At 36.5% G+C, this 27,959-nt stretch overlaps 1 protein-coding gene and 1 long non-coding RNA gene across 2 annotated transcripts in view; both read left to right on the top strand.

Annotated features, from left to right (window-relative positions):
* Positions 1-3,065, top strand: part of LOC128558236 (uncharacterized) — a 43,307-nt gene extending 40,242 nt beyond the window's left edge. Inside the window, exons 4-6 of the mRNA XM_053547119.1 lie at positions 1,171-1,407; positions 2,262-2,513; positions 2,968-3,065. Coding sequence (XP_053403094.1) covers positions 1,171-1,407; positions 2,262-2,513; positions 2,968-3,065 — 587 coding nt within the window. The remainder of the gene's footprint in view (positions 1-1,170; positions 1,408-2,261; positions 2,514-2,967) is intronic.
* Positions 3,066-6,891: 3,826 nt separating this feature from the next.
* Positions 6,892-27,610, top strand: LOC128558539 (uncharacterized). The gene is made up of 3 exons (XR_008371692.1): positions 6,892-6,950; positions 21,057-21,255; positions 27,462-27,610. It is a non-coding gene; the product is annotated as an uncharacterized LOC128558539 (long non-coding RNA).
* The last annotated feature ends 349 nt before the right edge of the window (positions 27,611-27,959 follow it).

The raw sequence follows: 27,959 nt of genomic DNA, 5'->3' as shown, positions 1-27,959 counted from the left end.
TCAAAACAAAAGAATAGGGCAAAAATAAGAATAAGCTCCAACTAGGAGAAATGGTTAAAGCAGCATGCCTCCAGATTTGGCTAAAAAATTATCTTTCTTTCAAATTGAAGTTTGGTCATATTATGAACATTAGAATATGAATTTTTGTTTCTAAAATATTTTGAAAGTTCCAAATCAAGAAAACAGTTTGACCGCGCCGGGAATCGAACGCCGGACCGCTGCGGCAATAAAGACATTTGCCCGTCGTGGTAACGAATAGCGCATAGCCGAAGTAGGGAATAATGATTTCAAAATATAGATATTTATAATCGAGACAGTTTACCTGGAGTAAAAACGTGACAAACGCTTTTCGATTTTTATCGTAAAAAGTAGTAAAAACAGCAATTTCTCATGTTTTTCCGTAACATAAAGTTTGTCAGTAATTAAGTTTTAAAGCCTTCTTAAGAAATATAGCATTTATTTCAAGATATCTAAAAGAAATTTATTGTTGTCGAACGATCTGGAGGCATGCTGCTTTAAAAGTTAAGTCGCGACGTGTATTTTGGAAGTAAATATAACCGCAGTAACACGTGTTACTGAAAATGCCATTAAACCTTGAAAAATGAATTTTTTCAAGCTGAAACTTGGTATTTTTCATGCAAATAATATATAAATGAAACTGGCACCATCACAGAAGGCTGCTTTGAAAGGTCCAATAGTACTAAATAGGTAAGCAGCACTTCCGGGCTAGTCGGATAATGGCGGAAGGAAAAATTCCTCCACTTTTTCCCAGTAAAATTGGCATTTTCATGTTTCATGTAAGCCCGTTCCTGCTTTTAGTTCATTGTGACCTGCTAATATAGAACTTCCCACTAAGAACAGATGTCACGCTAGTACGAGGGCGATGCAGATAATAATATTTCTTCTGAAAGAATTCTTTCTGCTGGATTTGGATAATGTATTGTTAGAATCTATATAAAAAGCACAGGCTAGCACAGTCGGTTTAATTGTCTTTTCATAAGAGGTAATGCAATGTGAAATACTCCTACTCCCCTTAGCGTGAGTGGACTCCACGATCTCTAAGGACCAGAATAATATACAGCACTGAGTCCTGCGAAATAAAAGCGACGCGAAAAATTGCTCTCTACTCATAGACAGCCTCTTATTATGTAATCTTCATTTAATTTTAAGAAAAGTTGGTGAATAACAATACCTGTAATGAACACAAAAATCAGAAGACAATCAAACAGAACAGTATGACAAACAGTCCAGCCGACGATCACCAAAACATCCGGTCGCAAACAAAAACGCAAAGTGATTGTAATTCCAGTGCAGAATATAGACTCACTGGATGCATGGCTAATAACTCAGCGGAACGCTCTGATTCCAAACGTTTGACGGAGATGACGGAGAATACAAATATTTTCCGTAAGTGGATTTAAGAATTGAAAAGGAAATACACGATGCAGCGTTTTTCATATCTAAATCAAACAGTAATTAAACAAGAAAAATGTAAAATATTTTCAATTATTATACTGATCCATTGTGCAGGAAAAGTAAAACTTGTTAATGCTTCTATTTCCGATATCAGATCACGATAACTTTTGTTATTCTAACACAAGGTATAATATGTATTACCTGCTCTTAAGTTTAAACCCGCCCGCTTAGCTCAATATGGAGAGCGCTGATCTACGGATCGTGGGATCTTGAGTTCGATCCTCGGGCGGGCCATTTGTCTCCGTGACTATTTGATAAAAGACTTTTTGTCTGAAATCATTCGTCCTCCACCTTTGATTCATGTGGGGGAAATTGACAGTTACTTGCGGAGAATAGGTTTGTACTGGTACAGACTCCAGTAACACATGCTAGGTTAACTGCCCGCTGTTACATAAATGAAATACTGTTGAAAAACGGCGTTAAGCCCAAGACAAACAAAGTGACAACATCTTACGTTTAATGAATAGCAACCAACCTTTTCCTTTCATGTCCGGTTGCAAGATTGAAATAGGAGTATGATGTGATCACAAATGAGCAACTGCGTGGAAGCTCTGACCATTTTTAATAATAAAAATTAGGTAATATCTCTAAATAACGGTGTCATTTTTATAGCTAGAATGACTACCCAGGTTATTTTCTGTTTGAATTCGTTCTTTTTTTACTGATGTGATTTTATAGTCTAAAGTCATCACCATTCAATGTGACTGTTGTTGGATAATTTCAGAGCATTTTTTATTTTCTATTACATGTATATACCTTTTTTTATTTTCATGGGCTGATTTCAGAACATAGCGAAAAAGAAAATTATCCATATGATGAAAAGAATGTTGAAACAGACTCTAGGACACACATTCCATATGATGATGGTGCATGTGTCCAAACTCAGATTAATGGTAATGCCTTGGATTTAATTTCAAAAGAAGACAATGAGATAGCTGAAAGCAAGACTTACCTTTCAGACGAGCTTTCTATGCTAGAACCTGTGGAGAGAGATGTAACAAAGATTGCAGAGTCAGAGTTATCTGCGAACAGAATTCGTAAGTATTTTAACTAATATTGGTTTTACTACATGCAACAGGCTATATTAACTGTCACGAATAATCAAGTTCAAACACGAGGCAATGAAAATGTCGGGATGGAGTGATTTAACAACCGCGTCAGTAGTTGAGTCTCAGGTGCGTCGTTAATCTACGGCTTTGAATTGAAAGGCGAAGCATGTCATGAATTTTGTAAATTAAATATAAAAGGGGTGTAGAATATAGAACAACTCTGTATTAAGGTCAAATTGATGTCAGGCTATTGTGTTTTGTATCTAAAGCAACATTAAAGATATATTTCTAGGGGGCAAGCAATATTTCTCTAATGATGCAAGATTTAAGGCCTCTGAATAAGTCAGCCAGTAGTTTTTTGTTTTGTCAGTAAGTTTTATATTACCTGTTCTTAAGTATAATGCCTATTAACCAACCTTTCCCTTCCACCTCCGGTTTCAAGATGGTAAATTGGAGAAAGATGTGATCACAAATGAGGCACAATGTGAAAGAAATAACTTGGACAGAGACATGGCAGTTACTGATTGGCATATTTTATGACATTGGCACGCCTGTTTTAATTTATGTTACAGACTTCATGACACAAAGTAATTGATCTCAGTAAGAATATCTAGGTCTAAATATGTTAAATACTATACTTTTTGTTTCCTGTCTTACTTTGAAATGTTTATAGACAGTATGGGAAGATCAGTCTCAGGTCTCTTGCATCTGATTGGTTGTTTCTAGATATAGTATTGGAATTGACCAATGACAAGGAGGCTTAGACCTTTACAAATCTTGAAGATTTCATTAGTACAAATTACTTTTGTCATTGTTTTTGAATTGTAAAACTGCTGTTGATACAGTTCTGTTAAGGTGATGGACCCATGATGACAATCTGCTACAATTTCCGTTCAATTACCAGTACCATTCTTTTGATGCAGATTTGTTATTCTTTGGCTGGAACTGAAAACCATGTGCTCAGATCAGCTACTTAAAAGTTCCATAAGATTTTAGATTTTGTTTTAAAAGCTACTGAAACAGCTGTGTAAATAGATGTTATTTATGATAACATGGTTAGAAAAGTGCTGATTTTAATACTGCACATGAACTTTTACAGTTAAGAGTCATAAAGGGAGGTAATAACAGATAATTCAATAAATCTTTCTGCTGTGTTCATCAGTATTCAAACCTTTGAGAGGTGTAAGAGAAAAAAATTATCAGAAATAGTAAACAACGAGAAATTGATACAGTTCATGTTCATAACAGAAAATGTGGCAAATCGGATTTTAAACAAAAGCATTATGAGCGTTTTATGGCAGAAAATATGCTGATTAAACTTACAAAAAGGTGATTGCATGGAAATTGTCATTAGTCATGATGGATGAATTACCTTAATAAGACTATTTTATCCATTTAAGCATTACTTGATCTTGATATTTGATATAATATTTACTTGCTAGTTTTTTTTTGGTGATGTGATAATTTTGTTATGCCATAAATTTTACCAGTTCATTGTTATTTATTTGTGTTTGTGTTTTGCTTTTAGTTTTTTTGTTTTTTTAAATTTTACTGTTGCAGAATTATGTTTGCTAAGGCCTAACTATAACTTTTTTGTTCCAGAAAGTTCATATTAACCTTTAGCCTACTAAATTTCTAAAATGGACTGGTGCATCACTCAATTTGGGCAATACCGTTTCTTATTTGAAGGGGTTTTCAATGAAAACTTACTGACTGAAAAGCGAACAGGGCAGACCATGATCAGCCCGCAGAGATGTGCAGGCTGATCTTGGTCTGCACTGGTCGCAAAAGCAGAATCACTTTCCGCCAGCAGGCTAAGGGTTAAAATGTATCACATATTAATTAAGAAATAGCATAGAGCTAACACCAGTATTGGACAAACCTATTGTTATTATTGCTGATGTTGTTCATTGTTTTCAAAAGATGCCAAAAAGTTCTACTCTTTTTGAACCACTGTGTACTTTTCAGGGATATTTTTGCTCACACAAAAGAAAGCAAGCAATAACTTTATATGGAAAGCCACTTCTGCAAAATTCAAGCTTTTACAAATTATAATAGGGCCTTATTTTAATGTGATTGTCTCACTAAGAAGGCAGACTTTCAAGTTTCATCAATAAAACAGTGTAGTTACGTTACCTTGACACCTATTCTGTTTAAGCTTTTTATAGATATATATCACAACATTGTATCAATCTTAGTTTAATAAAGTTATGGCATTATATTTTGTATATATTTATGTACTGGTATTTCTTTATTGTTTTGTTTGTCAGGGTGATATAAGTTAATTGTTAGAGATATCTACTTGTTCTTATAAATGTTAAATATACTTAGTTTTAGAATTAAAGCTGCTTGGTAAATGAATGGAGTTTTTAATATCCTCATGTACTTATATATTGGTAATTGTGTAGTAGTGAAAACATATTTTGATAATTGTATTAAAGGTTAATTTTATTTACCATGTCATTGCAAAACAATCAATGTAACCTCTGTAAGGCTTTTGAAATATTCCATTTCTGAGTACAGTCAAAAACAATTAAACTTTACCCCCAGCTTTTTGGTGGTACACTAATTTACAGCTGGATCTCCAAGTAAACACTTTTCCTCTTACACCATAACCACAAGTCTTTAAGGAGGCGTTGATGAGGCACCTTGTCAATGCAGCCCTAAAATCCATATACATAACATCTACATCTTCGCCTTTATCTAATGCATCTGACCAATCCTCTTTACATTCAAGAATTAAGTTGGGTCACACAGGAGTAGCCCTGCCTGAAACCAGGGAGATAAATATATATGTAATACATTATTCATGCTGAAACCGTGTTGATCAATTGTAATTTAATTGTTAAGACTCCAGGTGCTTAATTATTGCCTCTCTTTATTATTCTTTCCAGAAGCCTACAACAAATATAGAGGTAACACTTATATGGGTCTATAGTTTTCACCAGGTTTATTTCTTTTACCACTATTATACAGTGCCGTTACATTGGCATCCCCATTCAATGGATAATTTCTCCTCATTTAGGGTCTTAATAAATATTCTCCTCAGTAAAACTGATATCGGATCGATGCATTCTTTAAACACTCTAGAAAGGGTCACAGTGTATCTGGTCCTTCCGCTTTTTTTGGGATTTAAAGACACTGATTCTGGTATGCCTGGTATGTGGCCTATGGAGATCATAAGGTCTGCGTATTGGCGATAAGGGCCAATACATAAGTCAGGACCATTGGTAGCCTTGCTTCTGTTTATCATAATAAGCTACTGTATAGCTACTGTGCAGTAAATAAATTGCAGGTGATATTTCTCACCTTTATAGAAAATCAGTTTTCACCTTTATAACGAGTTTAGAAAGCTTGATTGAACTAGGGCTAAATAAACAAAGTAATAAGATACAACAGTGTTTTATCATATTTTTAATAAAGTAAGTTTTTTTTAACAATTACATCTCATTACTGCTGTTTTTTATTATCAAAACTATAAAAAATGCATTCAGGCACATAGCTTTTAGAAGTATAAATTATTGTGTATTTTGAACAATGATATATCTTTATTGCTGGATTTTATTATACATAAAGAAAGTTAACATTATTTAGACAACACAAGAGGAATTAAGCATTTTTAATATATAACATCCTTCTGTCTATATACCTTCTTTATCTATTAAAATGCAACTGAACGCTTCTTTAATTTCTAATAAAATCCAGCAATTATCTTTTTCTTTTCGTTTTTTATTTTGTTACTTTTGTGTTAAAAAGATCATAATCACTGAATAAACAAACTTGTAATTTCTCTTATTAAGTTTTGAATAATTATTTTATAGTGAGAAATGCTTTGCTATAAGAGTTATAATTTAATTGGCCAGGACATTACTCAACATGACTGAGCAATCAAAATTAGTATCTTATCAATTAAAATAATTTTGTGTACATGCTGAAAAAAGACTAAAAAAACAACAGCATTTCAATTAATAAAATGCAAAACACAGGAAATAACCAATTTACCTGTAGGCAATAAAATTTATGATTCTCTGACAATAATTAGGCTACATGTCAAGTCTACAGGGGTTTTATGGACCCTTATCAGACTGGACCAGACAGGATCTTGTATATTGGGGATTAAAAAGTCTGGTATTTGGGGGGGTCACTTATATAGGAGATTTTCTTTGCCTTTAATTTGTGTATACGCTTTCTAACATCGTCGTCACGTATGATGATCTGATCTAAAATTGTATGGTCTCATCTAAAATGTATTTACGAATACTTCGTGTATGCTCATTGTTTTTTTAGTTGTAGAGGTGCCAAAAGTTTTGTTAAATATAGGCGTCGTTAACCGCTCATTCTTCACAATAGTTACTTCCCTTTGATAAAGTACGCCATTTGTATATGATTACGCGCTTCTCAGCGCCGTTTTTAGAAGCCTTTCGTGTAAGTCATATACCTGTAGGATGATTTTGGGCTCTGTAGTAAAGTTTAGGTCCTTTTTAAGCCCCTCTTCTTGAAGACTTTATTTCTGACGTTATTACTGTAAGTTTTCAAAACAAATTTGGTAGTTGTGTTGGTAAGGTCTGAAAAAAAAATCATTTCCGGTAATTGCTCAAAAAAATTAGGGTACTGCGCTGTCGGGTAATTTGGCGCACCTAAGATAAACTTTGACACATAGATTCATCATTTGCATATGCATAAACAATTCTTTATCATTTTTGTGAAGAATTAACCTTTCCCTAACATCTTGCAACATTTATAAGCAACTAACCTCCATGAAACTGGGTCAAATATCACTTGCATCTGACTAACCATAATGTTTACATTACGTCATTTCTGTTTATAAAGTCAAATACCTCTGTTACTATCAAACAGTGTGCCCATACCACGTGACTTTGACGTCATTTTATGGCTAAGACGGCAAGCCAAATTCCGTCGATTCGATTCTTCAAAGTGGCGTAAGTTCTTTATTTCTTGATCAAATATGACAAAATCAAGCGCAGGCTAAGGAAAAAATTGAGTATTTCACTCACAAGTAAACGGTTTTATCAACAGATGAACAGTTTTGGCCTGAAAACGGGAAAACTGTTTTGTTTAGAGAAAATGAGCATGGTAAGACGGCAAGCAAGGGGCCTTTTTGACAGAAAAACGGATGATTGTACACATCAGAGGTGTCGCACGTATTACCGATTCACAGGAATTTAATGCTGGCTCTGTTGGAGGCCTTAATTGACAAGAATGTAGCCGAATTATTTAAAAACTTTTTAAAAATCCAAAATATGCTAAGACGGCAAGTCATTTTTTATAGTAATATCGTCTATGGAGTCGCACTTCTCTATAAGCGGTCACTGGATGTTTACCAATAGTAGATCATTCTACTTCTTGTCAAAACTATAGGTAAACATCAAAGAACCGTTATATAAGTTAAGCCATGTGATGTTTTGAACTAGCTCATATATCCTTTTTTTTTTTTTTTTTTTTTTTTTTTTTTTTTTTTTTTTTTTTTTTTGTACAGTTGCTAAATTGTGAGGCTTAATAGATAAATTAAACGAGAATTATGATTTGCTCTAGCAGGATTGGCATATAAGTGAGAACTGTTCTAGAAAGGTTAAGAATTCAAAAGCTACACATGTATACCATCTTGGATGTACCTCTGCGTGTCGGTCTTTAAGATTAAAGTATGTTAAAGCGGTTCGAGAACTAAAGAACAAATATACAGTATGCAGCAGGCAACAACAAATAATACACATTTTTGACCTAATCAATACTACTTTATATGTTCACAAGTCTGTTGTACTAGGTTTGAGTGAATGTTTTCTTGACAAATCGTTACGTATTAAAAATAAGGCTACTTATTAAGAACAGCCATTCTGTCGACTTCCACAAATCAAAAACACTATTTTCAGATATATAGAATAATGTTTTGACAAATAAGAATCTTATGCTTAACTCAGTCTATAAGCTAGAAGACATGCTTTAAAAAGTATTTCTATGTAGCTGTGTTCAAGTATTGAGTAGAATAGAAAAATCTTATTTATTTCCCAAAATTTAACACAATATCACATATTAAAATAGAAATGGAAACTCCACAGGTCGCTCAACACAACAAAAACGAAAATGTTGCAGGCTAGGTTTGATTGAGCCTGTTCGTGGATGGTAGTGGAAATGCATGCTACTGTCCATGCCCTCTAGCCCCGGCTTGACCAGAGCTCAACATTTACACATGCTAAAAGTACAAAAAGCAATTTAGAGACATCCGCAGATGTATTCAAACGATGATGAACATGGAACCTTCACGTGATACACGTGCTGAGGCGTGTAATTCCATGAAGAGCGGCGTTTGGTCCCCAGATAAAATAAAGGGTTTGCCCCAAACGAGAAAAAAATGGGCAGAACTAAACAAACTAGAATTTAGGAAGGGGATCTGAGGTAATGGAACCTGCGTTTCACAGGAACAGTCAAAAGACAAAATTAAAAAGCAGACACCACATCCAAGGGGTGATTAAACAATACCCAAGGCTATGAAAGCGGGAGTATTGGAACCACCCACAAATACACCAACTTTCACAATTCTTGGAGAAAGGGTTGTATAATTCTACACATTTCTGCAAAATCAACTACTTGTTTAGCCGAGCCTAATAAAATAAAATGTACTGATGTCACGACTTAACGACCTGTGAAGTTTCCACTTTTTTCTATTTTAAGTAATCTTGACACCAAAACATTAAAAATGTTGCAACCCTACTTCTTTAATTCATGGGTTGTTGTCTTTAAACTCCACTACCTTGTTAAAATGTTTGTACAAACGACCGACCCTGCTTCAACAACAGTAGAAGTCCGTGGGGTCCGCCAAACTGGAAACTACCCCAAGATCCTGCTGTTTCGACTTCCGTGCAGTTTTGAGATAAGAAAAAGAACCATACACATGAAAATCATCGGGAGAAGACGCAAATGCCCCGTTGATATGCTTTGATTCAATTTTGCTTAAAAGAAATCAAACAGTTTCATTTATCGGGCACACATACTTAGAAACTTCACATCAGGCAAACATCAACATTTGATATACTAAGATAAGATTTATTAATTGAGTCGGAAAGTCAAATTACAAGTAACATTAGCTCTGATGAGATTTTTAACCGACTAGGAATTCTCGTTATGTACTGTTATGATTCTATTTTGCTTCACAATCTATTTTAAAAACTCTGTAGCTTTTACTCTGTTTTATTAACGTTTATCAAAATGACAACTTTCATGTAAATTTTTCAATTCAGTAACAATTATAATAATCCGGGACTGATGTAATGTTGTTAAAAGTCATAGTAAAGTACCCCTAACATCTAAATGTATTCAGTATTTGCAAGGAATGTCAATTATTTATCTTGTAAGTATTAATATAGGTTATTACATTAAATATCGAGACAAATAGGTAAGTTAACCAAACGTGTACTTGCATCACGACCATTTTCCTTAAAGCCCTGCTCCGTCCTACCTTTTAACTTGAATTGTCACTGAAAAAGCATGAAAATCCTCACTATGAACAGTGACGTCTGTCAAAATAGAGTCTATTGTATATGAAATTCTATATGAAATACCTGTGGTTTTGCGTGCTAAAGGTTGGCACGTGGCCGTTAACTGTTACCTATTGTAATCATGGGTTGCATACACACAAAAGAATGTGAATAGCCGCGGAGCAGGGCTTTTACCTGTAACGTGTAGCTTTCCATGTAACAGTGGAGCACTGTAGCAATTAATATACTACATACATAATTATTTATAAAAAGGAAATCTTAAACAAATATTTTGACTCAGCCTTACAGAGATTTTAAAACGATAAAGCAAAATGTTAAATAATAACTAATATGAATCAGTCGTTATAAAAGCTGTACAAAAATAAGGGTAAAATAAGAATAAAGGGAAGTAATTCACAAAGAAAATCTATTTTTAAATTAAATAAAGCAGTTTATCATTTAACTTACTCATACACAGTGATCTCCCTTGTCATTCGAATCAGGACAGGTAGAAAAAATCGCATACAGATCTATATCCTATACAACTAGAAAAAATGATTCAGATCAAAATTATGCTGTTTTGTTACTGACGAGTGCATTATGTATTAAGGATAAACTAGAGAAATCTTTCTTATACGTTTTGAACTATTTTTTTCATGGCATATTTTTATGCGCTTCGGTCACGTCTGAGGTTTTTCTGAATTATTTTAAAGGAATACACCTTCGCTTTTCAACTTAGTCGTGCTCGATGGATCAACAGACTTAAAAACATAATTTTAATACGAAATGACGCATTCTTTAACCTTATTGTATTTACATATGTATGAAAATATCAACCGACTGTAGAACAATGTTCAGAAAACATCAATAAGAATATCTGTCGATTAGCCCGAAAAAACGGGCAAAAACCTTACTGCGGATTAATCTGTCTTTCAGTGAAAATGGTTAGGCTGATATTTTTGCAAGTTCTGGAATACGGTATATTATAGGTCTCAACCACTTCGTGGGTTCAACCTAAAAATCAATTTAGCAACATCCGATGATGTATTCATCCAGCGATGCAGATGGTAATTTCAATGATAGTGTGTAATTCCACCAAAACGGTGTATGGTCCAAAGTTAATTAAAATAATTGTTTTACCTTAATGAGAAAACAGTGAGGATAAACCGTTCATATCTCTTTTGCCCAGCACTAGTGATTTAAGGAGAAGATGAAAGATGATCAATGAATGTCACTGAACTTTTATGTAAGTGTTCATTGAAGGTTCCATGTTCACAGCCGTTTGAATACATCTGCGGATGTCTCTAAATTGCTTTTTGTACTTTTAGCATGTGTAAATGTTGAGTTCTGCTCAACCCGGGGCTAGAGGGCGTGGACGGTAGCATGCATTTCCACTGTCGTCCATGAACAGGCTCAGTCAAACCGAGCCTGCAACATTTTCGTTTTTGTCGTGTTGGGCGATCTGTAAAGTTTCCACTTTTCTCTATTTTATTTCACAAGCATTGATAAAACATAGTCAAAATGTTATTGACGGACGGATTGATAGAAGGATGGACGGCCTGTAACCACGGAAGTGTTGAATTACGTAAGTTGGTGCAACCAGGTATATCTAATAAAAATGACTTGCCGTCTAAGCGGACTTGCCGTCTTAGCATATTTTGGATTTTTAAAAAGTTTTTAAATAATTCGGCTATATTTTTGTCAATTAAGGCCTCCAACAGAGCCAGCATTAAATTCCTGTGAATCGGTAATACGTGCGACTTCTTTGATGTGTACAATCATCCGTTTTTCTGTCAAAAAGGGCTCTTGCTTGCCGTCTTACCATGCTCATTTTCTCTAAACAAAGCAGTTTTCCCGTTTTCAGGCCAAAACTGTTCATCTGTTGATAAAACCGTTTACTTGTGAGTGAAGTACTCACTTTTTTCCTTAGCCTGTACTTTATTTGGTCATATTTGATCAAGAAATCAAGAACTTATGCCACTTCGAAGAATCGAATCGACGGAATTTGGCTTGCCGTCTTAGCCATAAAATGACGTCAAAGTCACGTGGTATGGGCACACTGATCAAAGATATTGACTAGAAACTTAAAATAATATTTACTATCAATGTCTACACCAGGTGAAACAATCTCCTTTAGTCTGATTGAATTTTGACAGTTTTGCTCCTTTTTAACATAGAATTTTTATGCCCCCGAAGGGAGGCATATTAGTTTTCAACTGTCCGTCCGTTCGTTCGTCACAACGTTAACTTTTTGCATGAAGGGACTTTACTCGCGAACCACTGCACCCAGGACCTTCAAACTTCACATGCTGATAGTACTTACTAAGTACATGACCCCTACTGACTTTGGGGTCACCAGGTCAAAGGTCAAGGTCACCAGGTCAAACGTTAACTTTTTGCATGAAGGCACTTTACTCGCGAACCACTGCACCCAGGACCTTCAAACTTCACATGCTGATAGTACTTATTGAGTACATGACCCCTACTGACTTTGGGGTCACCAGGTCAAAGGTCAAGGTCACCAGGTCAAACGTTAACTTTTTGCATGAAGGCACTTTACTAGTGAACCACTGCACCCAGGACCTTCAAACTTCACATGCTGATAGTACTTATTGAGTACACGACCAGTCAGTAGGTCAAAGGTCAAGGTCACCTGGTCAAACATTAACTTTCTGCATGAAGGCACTTCACTCGCGAACCACTGCACCCAGGACCTTCAAACTTCACATGCTGATAATACTTATTGAGTACACGACCCCTACTGACTTTGGGGTCACCAGGTCAAAGGTCAAGGCGCTGGGGGGACATTTGTCACCATTAGTGACAGCTCTTGTTTGTTAAAGTTTTTGATAAAAAATATCTCTGTTACTATTAATGCTTTCGACTTGAAACTTTAAATAGTTATTACGCCTCTCCCAACTGGAGGATACATGTTGTTTTTGTCCGTCCGTCACACTTCATTTCCAATCAGTAACTGGAGAACCGTTAGACCTAGAACCTTCAAACTTCATAGGATGGCAGGGCTTATGGAGTAGATGACCTCTATTGTTTTTGGGATCACTCCATCAAAGGTCAAGGTCACAGGGGCCTGAATATTGAAAACCATTTCTGATCAATAACTTGAGAACCACATGATCCAGAATGTTGAAACTTCATAGGATGATTGGACATGCAGAGTAGTTACCCTTATTTATTTTGGGGTTACTCAATTTAAGGTCAAGGTCACAGGAGCCTGAACATGGAAAACCATTTCCGATTAATAACTTGAGAACTACAGAATGTTGAAACTTCATAGGATGATTGGACATGCAGATTAGTTGACCCCTATTGATTTTGGGGTTACTCTATCTAAGGTCAAGGTCACAGCAGACAGAACATGGAAATATATTGCTGGTCAGTAATTTGAGCACCATTTGACCTAGAACCTCCAAACTTCATAGGATGGCAGGTCTTATGAAGTAGATGACCCCTATCGATTTTTGGGCCACTGTTAAAGGTCAAGGTCATAGGGGCCTGAACATGGAAAACCATTTCCGATCAATAACTTGAGAACCACATTACCCAGAATGATGAAACTTCATAGTATGATTGGACATGCAGAGTAGATGACCCCTATTATTGATTTTGAGGTCACTCTATTATAGGTCAAGGTCACAGCGGACAGAACATGGAAATCCATTCCCAGTCAGTAACTTAAGAACCATTTGACCTAGAGCCTTCAAACTTAATAGGATGATAGGACTTACAGAGTAAATGACCCCTATTGTTTTTGGGTCACTCCATCAAAGGTCAGGGTCACAGGGGCCATCCGTCAGTCACACTTCATTTTCAATCAATAACTGGGGAACCATTTGAAATACAAACTTCATAGGGTGACAGGTCTTGAAAGAGAAGATAACCCCTATTATGTTTGTGGTTACAAGATCAAAGATCAAGGTCACAGGTGCCTGAACATGGTAAATCGTTTTTGATCAATACTTTTAGCACCACTTGACCCAGAATGTTGAAACTTCATAGGATGATTAAACATGTAGAGTAGTTGACCCCTATTGCTTTTTGGCTTCCTTGATAAAAAGTCAAGGTCACAGGTACCATAAAATGGAAAATGGTTTTCGATCAATAGCTTAAGAACCATTTGCCCCAGAACCTTCAAACTTCTTACATTGATAGGACTTAAACAGTAGATAACCCTTATTGTTTTGGGGGCCACTTGAGCTAAGATCAAGGTCACAGGGGCCTGAACATAGAAAACTCCAATCAATAACTTGAGAACCACTTGACCCAGAATGTTGAAACTTAATAGGATGATTGGACATGCGGAGTAGATGACCCCTACTGATTTTGGGGTCACTCAAAGGTCAAGGTCACAGGGGCCTGAACATGGAAAACTGTTTCCAATTCATAACTTTAGAACCACTGGGCCCAGAATGTTGAAACTTTGTGGGATGATTGGACATGCCAAGTAGATGCTCCCTATTGCACCCAACCATCAGTGTCTCTGACTTTTGCTGCTGTCACCTATTGACATCTTGCCTATACTACTATGCATCCGGGGAGACATACGCTTTTCTGCAAAAGCATCTTGTAGTTTACTGTTAAAGTCTACTTTAGGAAAAACAATCCTCATAACTCTGATTTTAGATTTGACAGAGTTATGCTTCTTTTTAACTTAGAATGTTTTGGTTAAAGGTTTTGATAAAGTCAAATATCTCTGTTACTATCAAAGCTATTGACTTGAAACTTAAAATATTTATTTACTGTCAATCAATGTCTACACCAGGAGAAACAATCCCCATGAGTCTGATTTGAATTTTGACAGAGTTATGCCCCTTTTTAACTTAAAATTTTTTGGTTAAAGTTCTATAAAGTTTTTACTGGCAAAGCTCTAATTCAGAGTAAAGCACTGAGAAAAGTCAAGTTTGCTTTCTTATGGACAGCTCTTGTTTAAAAGGCAGGTTCAGTGGCTTAAAGTTTTAGACTCGTAGGATTGAAATTGTTAAGGAACTTAATTAAACTGCAGTTTATAACTACATCTTTGGCCCATGCAAATACCAGTTTGAAAATTCAAGAAGAAGTCGTGGATGGCATCAGGAGTTGATTCTGATGATAGCTTGTCTGTTGCTTTTAGCTCACCTGTCACGTAGTGACAGGGTGAGCTTTTGTGATCGCTCTTCATCCGTCATCCGTCCACAATTTCCTTGTGAACATGATAGAAGCCACATTTTGTGATCAGCTTTAATCAAGCTTGAACACAACTTGTATTGGCATAATATCTCAGTTCCTTTCAAAAATTGGCTATATCCCATCATGGGTTCCAGAGTTATGGCCCCTTAAATTTGCTATATTGGCTTTGTAGTCATATAGAGACTTCATTTACGGTTTGATTTGATACAAACTTGCAAAATATCTTCAACAACAATAAATCGTGGATTCCATGATGAATCTGTCAGATCCAATTATAGGTTCTGGAGTTATGGCCCCTGAAAGAGCCAAAATTTGGTAATTTTTACCTTGTGAACAAGATAGAAGTGACATTTTATATTTGCTATAACCACACTTACACACAACTTAAGTCACAATAAGATCTCTGTTCCTTTCGGAAACTGGCAATATTCCATCATGGGTTCTAGAATTACTGCCCTGAAAGCTGCAAAATGTTCTATTTTGGCCCTTTCAGCCATATAGAGGTTTCATTTATGCTTTGATTTGATACAAACTTGCAAAGAATGATTATCCTGATGATCACTAGGCCTGGATCGTATGGGTATGTCGGGTCAAAAACTAGGTCATCAGGTTAAATGAAAGGAAAAGCTTGTTAACAACCCTGAGGCCACATTTATGACCCTATCTTCATGAAACTTGGTCAGAATGTTTATCTTGGTGATTTCTAGGCCAAGTTTGAAATTGGGTCATATGGGGTCAGAAAGTAGGTCACTTGGTCAAATTAAAGGAAAATCTTATTAACACTCTTCAGTCTTCAGGTCACATTTATGACCCTAATTTCATGAGACTTGGTGAGAATGTTTATCTTGATGATTTCTAGGCCAAGTTTGGAACTGGGTCATATGGGGTTAAAAACTAGGTCACCCAGTCAAATCAAAGGAAAAGCTTGTTAACATTCATGTTCATTTGATGTGCATGAAACTTGGTCAGAATGTTTGTCTGCATGAAATATCGCATGAATTTTTATGTGGGTCATGTGGGGTGAAAAACTAGGTCACCAGGTCAGAGCAAAGAATAAGCTTGTTTACACCCTAGGGGCACATTTTGGATTCTATCTTCATAAAATTTGGTCAGAATGTTTTTTATCATGAAGTCTTGGATGATTTCAAATCTGTGTCACGTGGGGTCAAAAACTAGGTGACTAGGTCAGGTCATAGGAAAAGCTTGTATACACTCTAGATACCACTTTTTTGCTTCAATCTTCCTGAAACTTTATCAGAATGTTTGCTTTCATGAAATTTTGGACAAGTTCCAAATCAGGGTCATGTAGGGTAAAAAACTAGGTAACTAGGTCAAATCAAAGAAAATGCTTGTTTACACTCAAGAGGCTGGGTTTTTTTTTGGTCGAATCTTAATGAAAATTAACCGCCTCAGTACCCTAGTGGTAGAGCGTCCGCTTCAAGTGCAGGAGGTCGTGGGTTCGATCCCTGGCTGCATCATACCGAAGAGGTAAAAAATGGTACTAGTAGCTTTCTCGCTTGGCGCTCAGCATTAAGAGGGTAGTGCTAGGACTAGTCATCTTGGACCTCTTGTTTTTTGCCAACCACCGCAGTACTTGGCATTGTATTTTAAAAACCAGAAACAGAACAACAAAAATAGGCTGCCTATGGCTAAATGGTAGGGAAAAATAGTTTTTCAGGTGAGAATGTACACATACATGAATATATTTAACAGATACTAGTGTGTAAAAAATATCATATAAGTATGTAAGATATTAAAAACAACAAAGTAGTAACATGTATAAGTGTCATAAAAAGTCATATATATATATACAGCTTGCAGGCAAACTACATAATAGATATATCGAAGCTGGGTAGCACGATCACAGATAAATGATGACAGTGACGATGAGGAAGGCAATGAAGATGATGCTGACTGATCAATGTCAGTAGGAGTACCACTTATAATCAGAGTACAATAAATGCCTTTTTTAGCTCACCTGTCACAAAGTGACAAGGTGAGCTATTGTGACCGCTTGATGTCCGTCGTGCGTAGTACGTCGTGTGTAGTACGTCATCCGTCGTCCGTCAACAATTTCTAAAAAAATCTTCTTCTTGAAAACCACTGGGCAGAATTACACCAAACTTCACAGGAATGATCCTTTGGTGGCCCCCTTTCAAAATTGTTCAAAGAATTGAATTCCATGCAGAACTCTGGTTGCCATGGCAACCGAAAGGAAAAACTTTAAAAATATTCTTGTCCAAAACCACAGGGCCTAGGGCTTTGATATCTGGTGTGTAGCATCATCTAGTGGTCCTCTACCAAAATTATTCAAATTATCCCCCTAGGGTCAAATATGGCCCCGCCCCGGGGGTCACATGGTTTATATAGACTTATATAGGGAAAACTTTGAAAATCTTCTTGTACAAAACCACATATCCTAGGGCTTTGATATTTGGTATGTAGCATCATCTAGTGGTCCTCTACCAAGATTGTTCAAATTATCCCCCTAAGGTCAAATATGGACCTGCCCCAGGAGTCACATGGTTTATATAGACTTATATAGGGAAAACTTTGAAAACCTTCTTGTACAAAACCACGTGGCCTAGGACTTTGATATTTGGTGTGTAGCATCATCTAGTGGTCCTCTACCAAGATTTTTCAAATTATCCCCATAGGGTCAAATATGGCCCGGCCCTGGGGGTCCCAAGTTTTACATAGAGTTATATAGGAAAAAAAAGTTTAAAAATTTCTTGTCTGTAACAACAACACTTAGACCTTTGATATTTGGTTTGTAGCATTGTCTTATAGTCCTCAACCAAAATTGTTCAAATTGTACCCCTTGGGTGAAAAGAGGCCCTGCCCTGGGGTCACTTAGTTAATATGTGAGTTATGTAGGAAAAATACTTAAAAATCATCTGATCCTATTTCCAGGACTGTTTAATTATAATTACCTGATGACCCCAAATAATATGATGTCACTTGACTGTGACCTTGACCTACTGACCTACTTTCTTGTTTTTAGCTCACCTGTCACAAAGTGACAAGGTGAGCTTTTGTGATCGCGCGGTGTCCGTCGTCCGTCGTCCGTCCGTCCGTGCGTGCGTGCGTCAGTCCGTAAACTTTTGCTTGTGACCACTCTAGAGGGCACATTTTTCATGGGATCTTTATGAAAATTGGTCAGAATGTTCACTTTGATAATATCTAGGTCAAGTTCGAAACTGGGTCACGTGCCGATAAAAACTAGGTCAGTAGGTCTAAAAATAGAAAAACCTTGTGAGGCCATATATTTCACTAGATCTTCATGAAAATTGGTCAGAATGTTCACCTTGATGATATCTAAGTCAAGTTCGAAACTGGGTCACGTGCCATCAAAAACTAGGTCAGTAGGTCTAAAAATAGAAAAACCTTGTGACCTCTCTAGAGGCCATATATTTCACAAGATCATCATGAAAATTGGTCAGAACGTTCATCTTGATGATATCTAGATCAAGTTCGAAACTGGGTCACGTGCCTTCAAAAACTAGGTCAGTAGGTCAAATAATAGAAAAACCTTGTGACCTCTCTAAAGGCCATATTTTTCATGGGATCTGTATGAAAGTTGGTCTGAATGTTCATCTTGATGATATCTAGATCAAGTTCGAAACTGGGTCACGTGTGGTCAAAAACTAGGTCAGTAGGTCTAAAAATAGAAAAACCTTGTGACCTCTCTAGAGGCCATATATTTCATGAGATCTTAATGAAAATTGGTCAGAATGTTCACCTTGATGATATCTAGGTCAAGTTCGAAAGTGGGTCACGTGCCATCAAAAACTAGGTCAGTAGGTCAAATAATAGAAAAACCTTGTGACCTCTCTAGAGGCCATATTTTTCATGGGATCTGTATGAAAGTTGGTCTGAATGTTCATCTTAATGATATCTAGGTCAAGTTTGAAAGTGGGTCACGTGCCATCAAAAACTAGGTCAGTTGGTCAAATAATATAGAAACCTTGTGACCTCTCTAAAGGCCATATTTTTCATGGGATCTGTATGAAAGTTGGTCTGAATGGTCATCTTGATGATATCTAGGTCAAGTTCAAAACAGGGTCATGTGCGGTCAAAAACTAGGTCAGTAGGTCTAAAAATAGAAAAACCTTGTGACCTCTCTAGAGGCCATACTTGTGAATGGATCTCCATAAAAATTGGTCAAAATGTTCATCTTGATGATATCTAGGTCAAGTTTGAAAGTGGGTAAGTGCCGTCAAAAAGTAGGTCAGTAGGTTTAATAATCAAGAAACGTTGTGACCTCTAGAGGCCATATTTTTCATGGGATCTGTATGAAAGTTGGTCTGAATGTTTATCTCGATGATATATAGGTCAGATTTGAAACTGGGTCAACTGCGATCAAAAACTAGGTCAGTAGGTCTTGAAATAGAAAAACCTTGTGACCTCTCTAGAGGCCATACCCTTGAATGGATCTTCATGAAAATTGGTCAAAATGTTCACCTTGATGATATCTAGGTCAAGTTTGAAACTGGGTCACGTGCCTTACTAAACTAGGTCAGTAGGTCAAATGATAAAAAAACCTTGTGACCTCTCTAGAGGCCATACTTTTTATGGGATCTGTATGAAAGTTGGTCTGAATGTTCATCTTGATGATATCTAGGTCAAGTTCGAAACTGGGTCAACTGTGGTCAAAAACTAGGTCAGTAGGTCTAAAATTAGAAAATCTTTTGACCTCTCTAGAGGCCATATTTTTCAATGGATCTTCATGAAAATTGATCAGAATGTTTACCTTAATGATATCTAGGTCAGTTTCAAAACTGGGTCATGTGCGGTCAAAAACTAGGCCAGTAGGTATAAAAATAGAAAAACCTTGTGACCTTTCTAGAGACCATATTTTTCAGTGGATCTTCATGAAAATTGGTCAGAATTTTTATCTTGATAATATCTATGTCAAGTTCAAAACTGGGTCACATGAGCTCAAAAACTAGGTCACTATGTCAAATAATAGAAAAAAACGACGTCATACTCAAAACTGGGTCATGTGGGAAGAGGTGAGCGATTCAGGACCATCATGGTCCTCTTGTTTAAGATACAGCCTTGAAATTTTGATGACATACACAGTTTTGCACACAAATCGTAAAACTGAATTTTATTGACCATGAATGTGACCTACTGACTTTCTTAATATTTTATCATCAGTTTGACATTTGAAACATGTAGCTCATATTTCTCAGGTGAGCGATCCAGGGTCATCATGACCCTCTTGTTTTTTTTTTCCAAGTTTTCAATAAGATGTGCTAAGTGGTGTGTCTTTGAGGTGAAACAACAGAACATTTTAATACTCAAAAAACTATTGTGATTAATTCCAATTTATACACAGAAAGTAATATCATTAATATTTGTTAAACATTTTTAGCTCATCTGATTTTTTGAGAAAAAAAAGATGAGTTATTGTCATCACTTGATCGGCTTCGTCGTCTGCGTCGGCATTCAAGCCTGGTTAAGTTCTATGTTTAGGTCAGCGTTTCTCTTAAATTATCAAAGCTATTGCTTTAAAACTTGCAAAACTTGTTAACCATCAGTAACTGACTCTGTACAGCAAGAAACATAACTCAAACCTGCTTTTTGCAAGATTCATGGCCTTTTTTGGACTTAGAAAATATCAGATTTAGTTCAGTTTTGCATTTAGGTCAATTTTTTTCCTGAAAGGTCAAAGCTATTGCTTTAAGTCTTGGTGCAATTATGGCCCCTTTTAGACTTAGAAAATCATAGGTAGGACGATATTTCTATTATACAGAGGCAAAAAAATCAGATGAGCATCTGCACACTCAAGGCGGTGCTCTTGTTTAAGTTTACCTGACTGTTAATGTTTGTTTTAATCTGTCCTTTACAGGTAAAGATTTGTGAAGCAAAAGGTTTGCCAAATGATCTATCAGATTTTGTGTTCTGCCAGTACTCTTTCTGGGGTCACTTGGAAAGTGACCTCTTTCTGGGGTCACTTGGATGACTTCATTACTGTTCCGCTGGAGATCAATCCAGACACTAATAATGGCAAAAAGGACACCAAATGTATCAAGTTTAACCATGAAAGGGTAAGGACATAGAATGTTTTAAGTTTAGCAATAAAAGGGTAAGACAACTAATTTCACAGTACCCACGAAATAGTATATATAGTAGTTTTGACTCAAACCATGAATTTTCATGCCCACAAAATCAGATTCACAGAATTCCACCCATGTGATGTTTTTCAAAAATTACTGTACATCATTGTGAAACAAATCAAAAAAAAAAACCTAGTGGAAAATTACTTGAGAATACAGATACCTAAATAAGGTAGCTGAAGATTATCAGATGTATCTCGCCCTGGAGCATTGACTAGGCTAAGTTAAGACATCATCAGTATGGTGGCACATTATGGACATATATGGTGAACATTTAGAAATGCAAAGAATCCTTGCAGTAACTATCCAATATTTTATCATTAAAATGTACCGTAATTGTCTCTTGTAGTTTTATTATTATTATATATTTATTATATATTATATTATATAAGAGCTATTGTGATCGCTCAATGTCCGGTGTCCGCCGGCGTCCGTTCACACTTTCCTTTAAACAACATTTCCTCCTTGAAACCACCAGGCTAATTTTGATGAATCTTCACAGGGATGTTCCTTGGATGGTCTTCTTTAAAAATTGTTCAAAGAATTTAATTCCATACAGAACTCTGGTTGTCATGGCAACTGAAAGGAAAAACTTTAAAAATCTTCCTGTCCATAGGTCATAGGGCTTCAATATTTGGCATATAGCATCATCTAGTTGTCCCCTACCAAGATTGTTCAAATTATCTTCCTAGGGTCAAATGTGGCCCGCCCTGGGGGGTCACATGGTTTACATTGGCTTATATAATATAGGGAAAACTTTGAAAATCTTCTTGTCCAAAACCACAAAGCATAGAGCCTCAATATTTGGCATGTAACATCATTTAATGGTCCTCTATGAAGTTTGTTCAAATTATGCCCCTCGGGTGAAAAGAGGTTCCCCTCGCCTGGGGTCCCAAATTTTACAAAGAGTTATATAGGAAAAAAACTTTAAAAATCTTCTTGTCTGAAACCACAAGATCTAGGCCTTTGATATTTAGCATGTAGCATTGCCTTGTGGTCCTCTACCAAGATTGTTCAAACTATAACCCTGGGGTGAAAAGAGGCCCTGCCCCAGGGGTCCCAAGTTTTACATAGACTTAAATAGGAAAAAACTTTAAAAATCTTCTTGTCTGAACTGCAAGGCCTAGGCTTTTGATGTTTGGTATGTTGCATTGCCTAGTGGTCCTCTACCAAGATTTTTCATATTATGACCCTGGGGTGAAAATAAGCACCACCCAGGGGGTCCCAAGTTTTACATAGACTTATATAGGAAAAGACTTTAAAATTCTTATTTTCTGAAACCACAAGACTTAGGCCTCTGATATTTGATATGTAGCATTGCCTTGTGGTCCTCTACCAAGATTTTTCAAATTATTACCCTAGGTTGAAAAGAGGCCCTGCCCTGGGGGTCCCAAGTTTTACATACCCTTATATAGGAAAAAATTTTAAAAATCTTCTTGTCTGAAAGTTCAAGGCTTAAGCCTTCGATATTTGGTATGTAGCATTGCCTAGTGGTTCTCTAAGAAGATTGTTCAAATTATGCCCCTGGAGTGAAAAGAGGCCCTGTCCACCCCGTTATATGAGTTATATAGGACAAAATACTTTAAAAATTATCTGATCATATTTCCTAGACTGTTTAATTATAATTATCTGGGGTCACTAGACTGTGACCTTGAGGTACTGACCTTTTTTTTTAGCTCACCTGTCACAAAGTGACAAGGTGAGCTTTTGTGATCGCGCGGTGTCCGTCGTCCGTCCGTCCGTCCGTCCGTCCGTCCGTGCGTCCGTCCGTAAACTTTTGCTTGTGACCACTCTAGAGGTCACATTTTTCATGGGATCTTTATGAAAGTTGGTCAGAATGTTCATCTTGATGATATTTAAGTCAAGTTCGAAACTGGGTCACGTGCCGTCAAAAACTAGGTCAGTAGGTCTAAAAATAGAAAAACCTTGTGACCTCTCTAGAGGCCATAATTTTCAATGGATCTTCATGAAAATTGGTCAGAATGTTCATCTTGATGATATCTAGGTCAAGTTCGAAACTGGGTCACGTGCGGTCAAAAACTAGGTCAGTAGGTCTAAAAATAGAAAAACCTTGTGACCTCTCTAGAGGCCATATATTTCACAAGATCTTCATGAAGGTTGGTCAGAACGTTCACCTTGATGATATCTAGGTCAAGTTCGAAACTGGGTCACGTGCCTTCAAAAACTAGGTCAGTAGGTCAAATAATAGAAAAACCTTGTGACCTCTCTAAAGGCCATATTTTTCATGGGATCTGTATGAAAGTTGGTCTGAATGTTCATCTTGATGATTTCTAGGTCAAGTTCGAAACTGGGTCACGTGCCATCAAAAACTAGGTCAGTAGGTCTAAAAATAGAAAAACCTTGTGACCTTTCTAGAGGCCATATATTTCACAAGATCTTCATGAAAATTGGTCAGAACGTTCACCTTGATGATATCTAGGTCAAGTTCGAAACTGGGTCACGTGCCATCAAAAACTAGGTCAGTAGGTCTAAAAATAGAAAAACCTTGTGACCTTTCTAGAGGCCATATATTTCACAAGATCTTCATGAAAATTGGTCAGAACGTTCACCTTGATGATATCTAGGTCAAGTTCGAAACTGGGTCACGTGCCATCAAAAACTAGGTCAGTAGGTCAAATAATAGAAAAACCTTGTGACCTCTCTAAAGGCCATATTTTTCATGGGATCTGTGTGAAAGTTGGTCTGAATGGTCATCCTGATGATATCTAGGTCAAGTTCGAAACTGGGTCACGTGCGGTCAAAAACTAGGTCAGTAGGTCTAAAAATAGAAAAACCTTGTGACCTCTCTAGAGGCCATATATTTCATGAAATCTTCATGAAAATTTGTCATTATGTTCACCTTGATGATATCTAAGTCAAGTTCGAAAGTGGGTCATGTGCCATCAAAAACTAGGTCAGTAGGTCAAATAATAGAGAAACCTTGTGACCTAACTAGAGGCCATATTTTCCATGGGATCTGTATGAAAGTTGGTCTGAATGTTCATCATGATGATATCTAGGTCAAATTTGAAGGTGGGTCACGTGCCTTCAAAAACTATGTCAGTAGGTCAAATAATAGAAAAACCTTGTGACCTCTCTAAAGGCCATATTTTTCAATGGATCTTCATGAAAGTTGGTCTGAATGTTCATCTTGATGATATCTAGGTCAAATTCGAAACAGGGTCATGTGCGGTCAAAAACTAGGTCAGTAGGTCTAAAAATAGAAAAACCTTGTGACCTCTCTAGAGGCCATACTTGTGAATGGATATTCATAAAAATTGGTCAGAATGTTCACCTTGATGATATCTAAGTCAAGTTCGAAAGTGGGTCACGTGCCTTCAAAAAGTAGGTCAGTAGGTCAAATAATGAAAAAACGTTGTGACCTCTCTAAAGGCCATATTTTTCATGGGATCTGTATGAAAGTTGGTCTGAATGTTTATCTTGATGATATCTAGGTCAAGTTTGAAACTGGGTCAACTGCGATCAAAAACTAGGTCAGTAGGTCTTGAAATAGAAAAACCTTGTGACCTCTCTAGAGGCCATACCCTTGAATGGGTCTTCATGAAAATTGGTCAGAATGTTCACCTTGATGATATCTAGGTCAAGTTTGAAACTGGGTCACGTGCCTTAAAAAACTAGGTCAGTAGGTCAAATAATAGAAAAACCTTGTGACCTCTCTAGAGACCATATTTTTCAATGGATCTTCATGAAAATTGGTCAGAATTTTTATCTTTATAATATCTAGGTCAAGTTCAAAACTGGGTCACATGAGCTCAAAAACTAGGTCACTATGTCAAATAATAGAAAAAACGACATCATACTCAAAACTGGATCATGTGGGAAGAGGTGAGCGATTCAGGACCATCATGGTCCTCTTGTTGTGTTTAAAGATACAGCCTTGAAATTCGGATGACATATACAGTTTTGCACACCGACCTTAACAGCATAGAAATTTGGACCATGTCAGTAACTTGCGATAAAGATTTCAATACTCATCTTTAATATTCTTAGCCCTGGCCTACTGACCTACTTTCTTGTTTTTGAAGCTACTGCAAAAAGATTTGGACCACATGTATAATGTTTGATACAGATTTCAATACTCATCTTGAATAGTCTTTATCGTGACCTACTTACCTACTTTTTCGTTTTTGAAGTTACAATATAGAAATTTGGACTACCAGTATATTTTGTATACAGATTTTAATACTCATCTTGAATAGTCTTAATCATGACTGTCTGACCTTCTTTCTTGGGTTTGAAGATACAGCATGGAAATTTGGACCACAAGTAGAACTTTTGATACAGATTTCAATACTCATCTTAAATATTATTTACCTTGACCTACTGACCTACTTTCTTGTTTTTGAAGCTACAGCAAAGAGATTTGGACCACCTGTATAATTTTTTAACAGATTTCAGTACTTATCTTGAAGAATCTTTACCATGACCTTCTCACTTATTTTTAGCTCACATACTGACAAGGTGAGCTTTTGTGATCGCGCAGCATCCGTCGTCCTTCGTCCGTCTGTGTGTAAACTTTTGCTTGTGACCACTCTAGAGGTCACATTTTTCATGGGATCTTTATGAAAGTTGGTCAGAATGTTTATCTTGATGATATCTAGGTCAAGTTCGAAACTGGGTCACGTGCGGTCCAAAACTAGGTCAGTAGGTCTAAAAATAGAAAAACCTTGTGACCTCTCTAGAGGCCATACTTTTCAATGGATCTTCATCAAAGTTGGTCAGAATGTTTACCTTGATGATATCTAGGTCAAGTTTGAAACTGGGTCACGTGCCGTCAAAAACTAGGTCAGTAGGTCAAATAATAGAAAAACCTTGTGACCTCTCTAGAGGCCATATTTTTCATGGGATCTATATGAAAGTTGGTCTGAATGTTCATCTTGATGATATCTAGGTCAAGTTCGAAATTGGGTCAACTGCGGTCAAAAACTAGGTCAGTAGGTTTAAAAATAGAAAAACCTTGTGACCTCTCTAGGGGCCATACTTTTGAATGGATCTTCATGAAAATTAGTCAGAATGTTCATCTTGATGATATCTAGGTCAAGTTCGAAACTGGGTCACGTGCCATCAAAAACTAGGTCAGTAGGTCAAATAATAAGAAAACCTTGTGACCTCTCTAGAGGTCATATTTTTCATGAGATCTGTATGAAAGTTGGTCTGAATGTTCATCTTGATTATATCTAGGTCAAGTTCGAAACTTGGTCAACTGCGGTCAAAAACTAGGTCAGTAGGTATAAAAATAGAAAAACCTTGTGACCTCTCTAGAGGCTATATATCTAGGTCAAGTTCAAAACTGGGTCACATGAGCTCAAAAACTAGGTCGCTATGTCAAATAATAGAAAAAACGACGTCATACTCAGTTCAAAACTGGGTCATGTGGGGACAGGTGAGCGATTCAGGACCATCATAATCCTCTTGTTTGTTTGTGTTTGAAGCATTAGCAAAGAATTTGTTTTAGCAAGCAATTTAACTCAGGTGAGCGATATAGGAGAGATCACTGTGAAGTCACGCATTAACATCTGTTTATTTGGTGGTGGGCAAAACAAAATGGTGTTACATCATTAAATTATTTTGTGTATGGGATCAGAATTTTTAATTTTTAATAACTTTTTTGCTCATTTATGGAATTTCAAAATTCAAACAGTTGTGAAATACTTATAATTTTCATATTTTTATATTCAAATATCTTTCTAAAATGAATAATGGTTTTAAATGACATATAATTTAAATAGCGGTGTAGTGATGTTCAAAACTTTTAGAAAAACACTGTAAGTTAAGAGTCCATAAGTAATCCATTTTATTTCGAAATGATAATTAAAAGTAATTAATAAATTGCTTGTTTTATAACCTTTCCATTGATCAACAAAATATTGATATAATTTGTGTTTTGAGAAAGTTTAGGTCGTTAGAAAAAAACCACTGTTTACAAAAAAGCATGGACGTTCGGCATCTGCCCACCCGATTACTGTCTTATCAGTTCTAAAAATAAAAAATGCAGGGGATTTGTATACAAACACGATCTCTCCTATAAGGCCATCATGGCCCTCATGTTTTAACATATTTGCAAAAATTATTCTGAAAGAGAATTATTTTAGTTGCGCAGATTTCTTAAATTGCAGGATTTCAAAGATTATATGTCAAAAGAGTTCGTTGAGCATGACCAGGAAGGAGCATTATCTGTAGAGGTCTGGGTACATAAAGTTGTTGGGTTTGGTCAACAGATCTCCCTGAGAGAGAATGCGGTTACATCAACTCTCTTGTTGACAGGTATAATGAGGTCACATTGTAATAGTGAGAAGTCTAAAATGAATATTTGAGCCGCGCCGTGAAAAAACCAACATAGTGGCTTTGTGACCAGCATGGATCCAGACCAGCCTGGGCATCCGCGCAGTCTGGTCAGGATCCGTGCTGGTCGCAGATGCACTACGTTGGGGCGGCTCATTTCTATATCTAGTATCCAGTAGACCAGTGAAGACGGAGTATGCTGAGCATTTACTGCAGACACAGCTTCACTCTGAAGCTTAAAATGTTCTAAGATGTTTGTGTAAAAGTGTTGATAAATTAAAATATTAACCTTGAAAGCTTTGTTGATACAGCCATAATGGATAAATACCTTT

Source organism: Mercenaria mercenaria, chromosome 7, assembly GCF_021730395.1.
Source record: "Mercenaria mercenaria strain notata chromosome 7, MADL_Memer_1, whole genome shotgun sequence".
NCBI classification, from domain to species: Eukaryota; Metazoa; Mollusca; class Bivalvia; order Venerida; family Veneridae; genus Mercenaria; species Mercenaria mercenaria.
The sequence above is the reverse complement of the archived record's forward strand: the minus strand, read 5'-3'. Positions and strand labels throughout refer to the sequence as shown.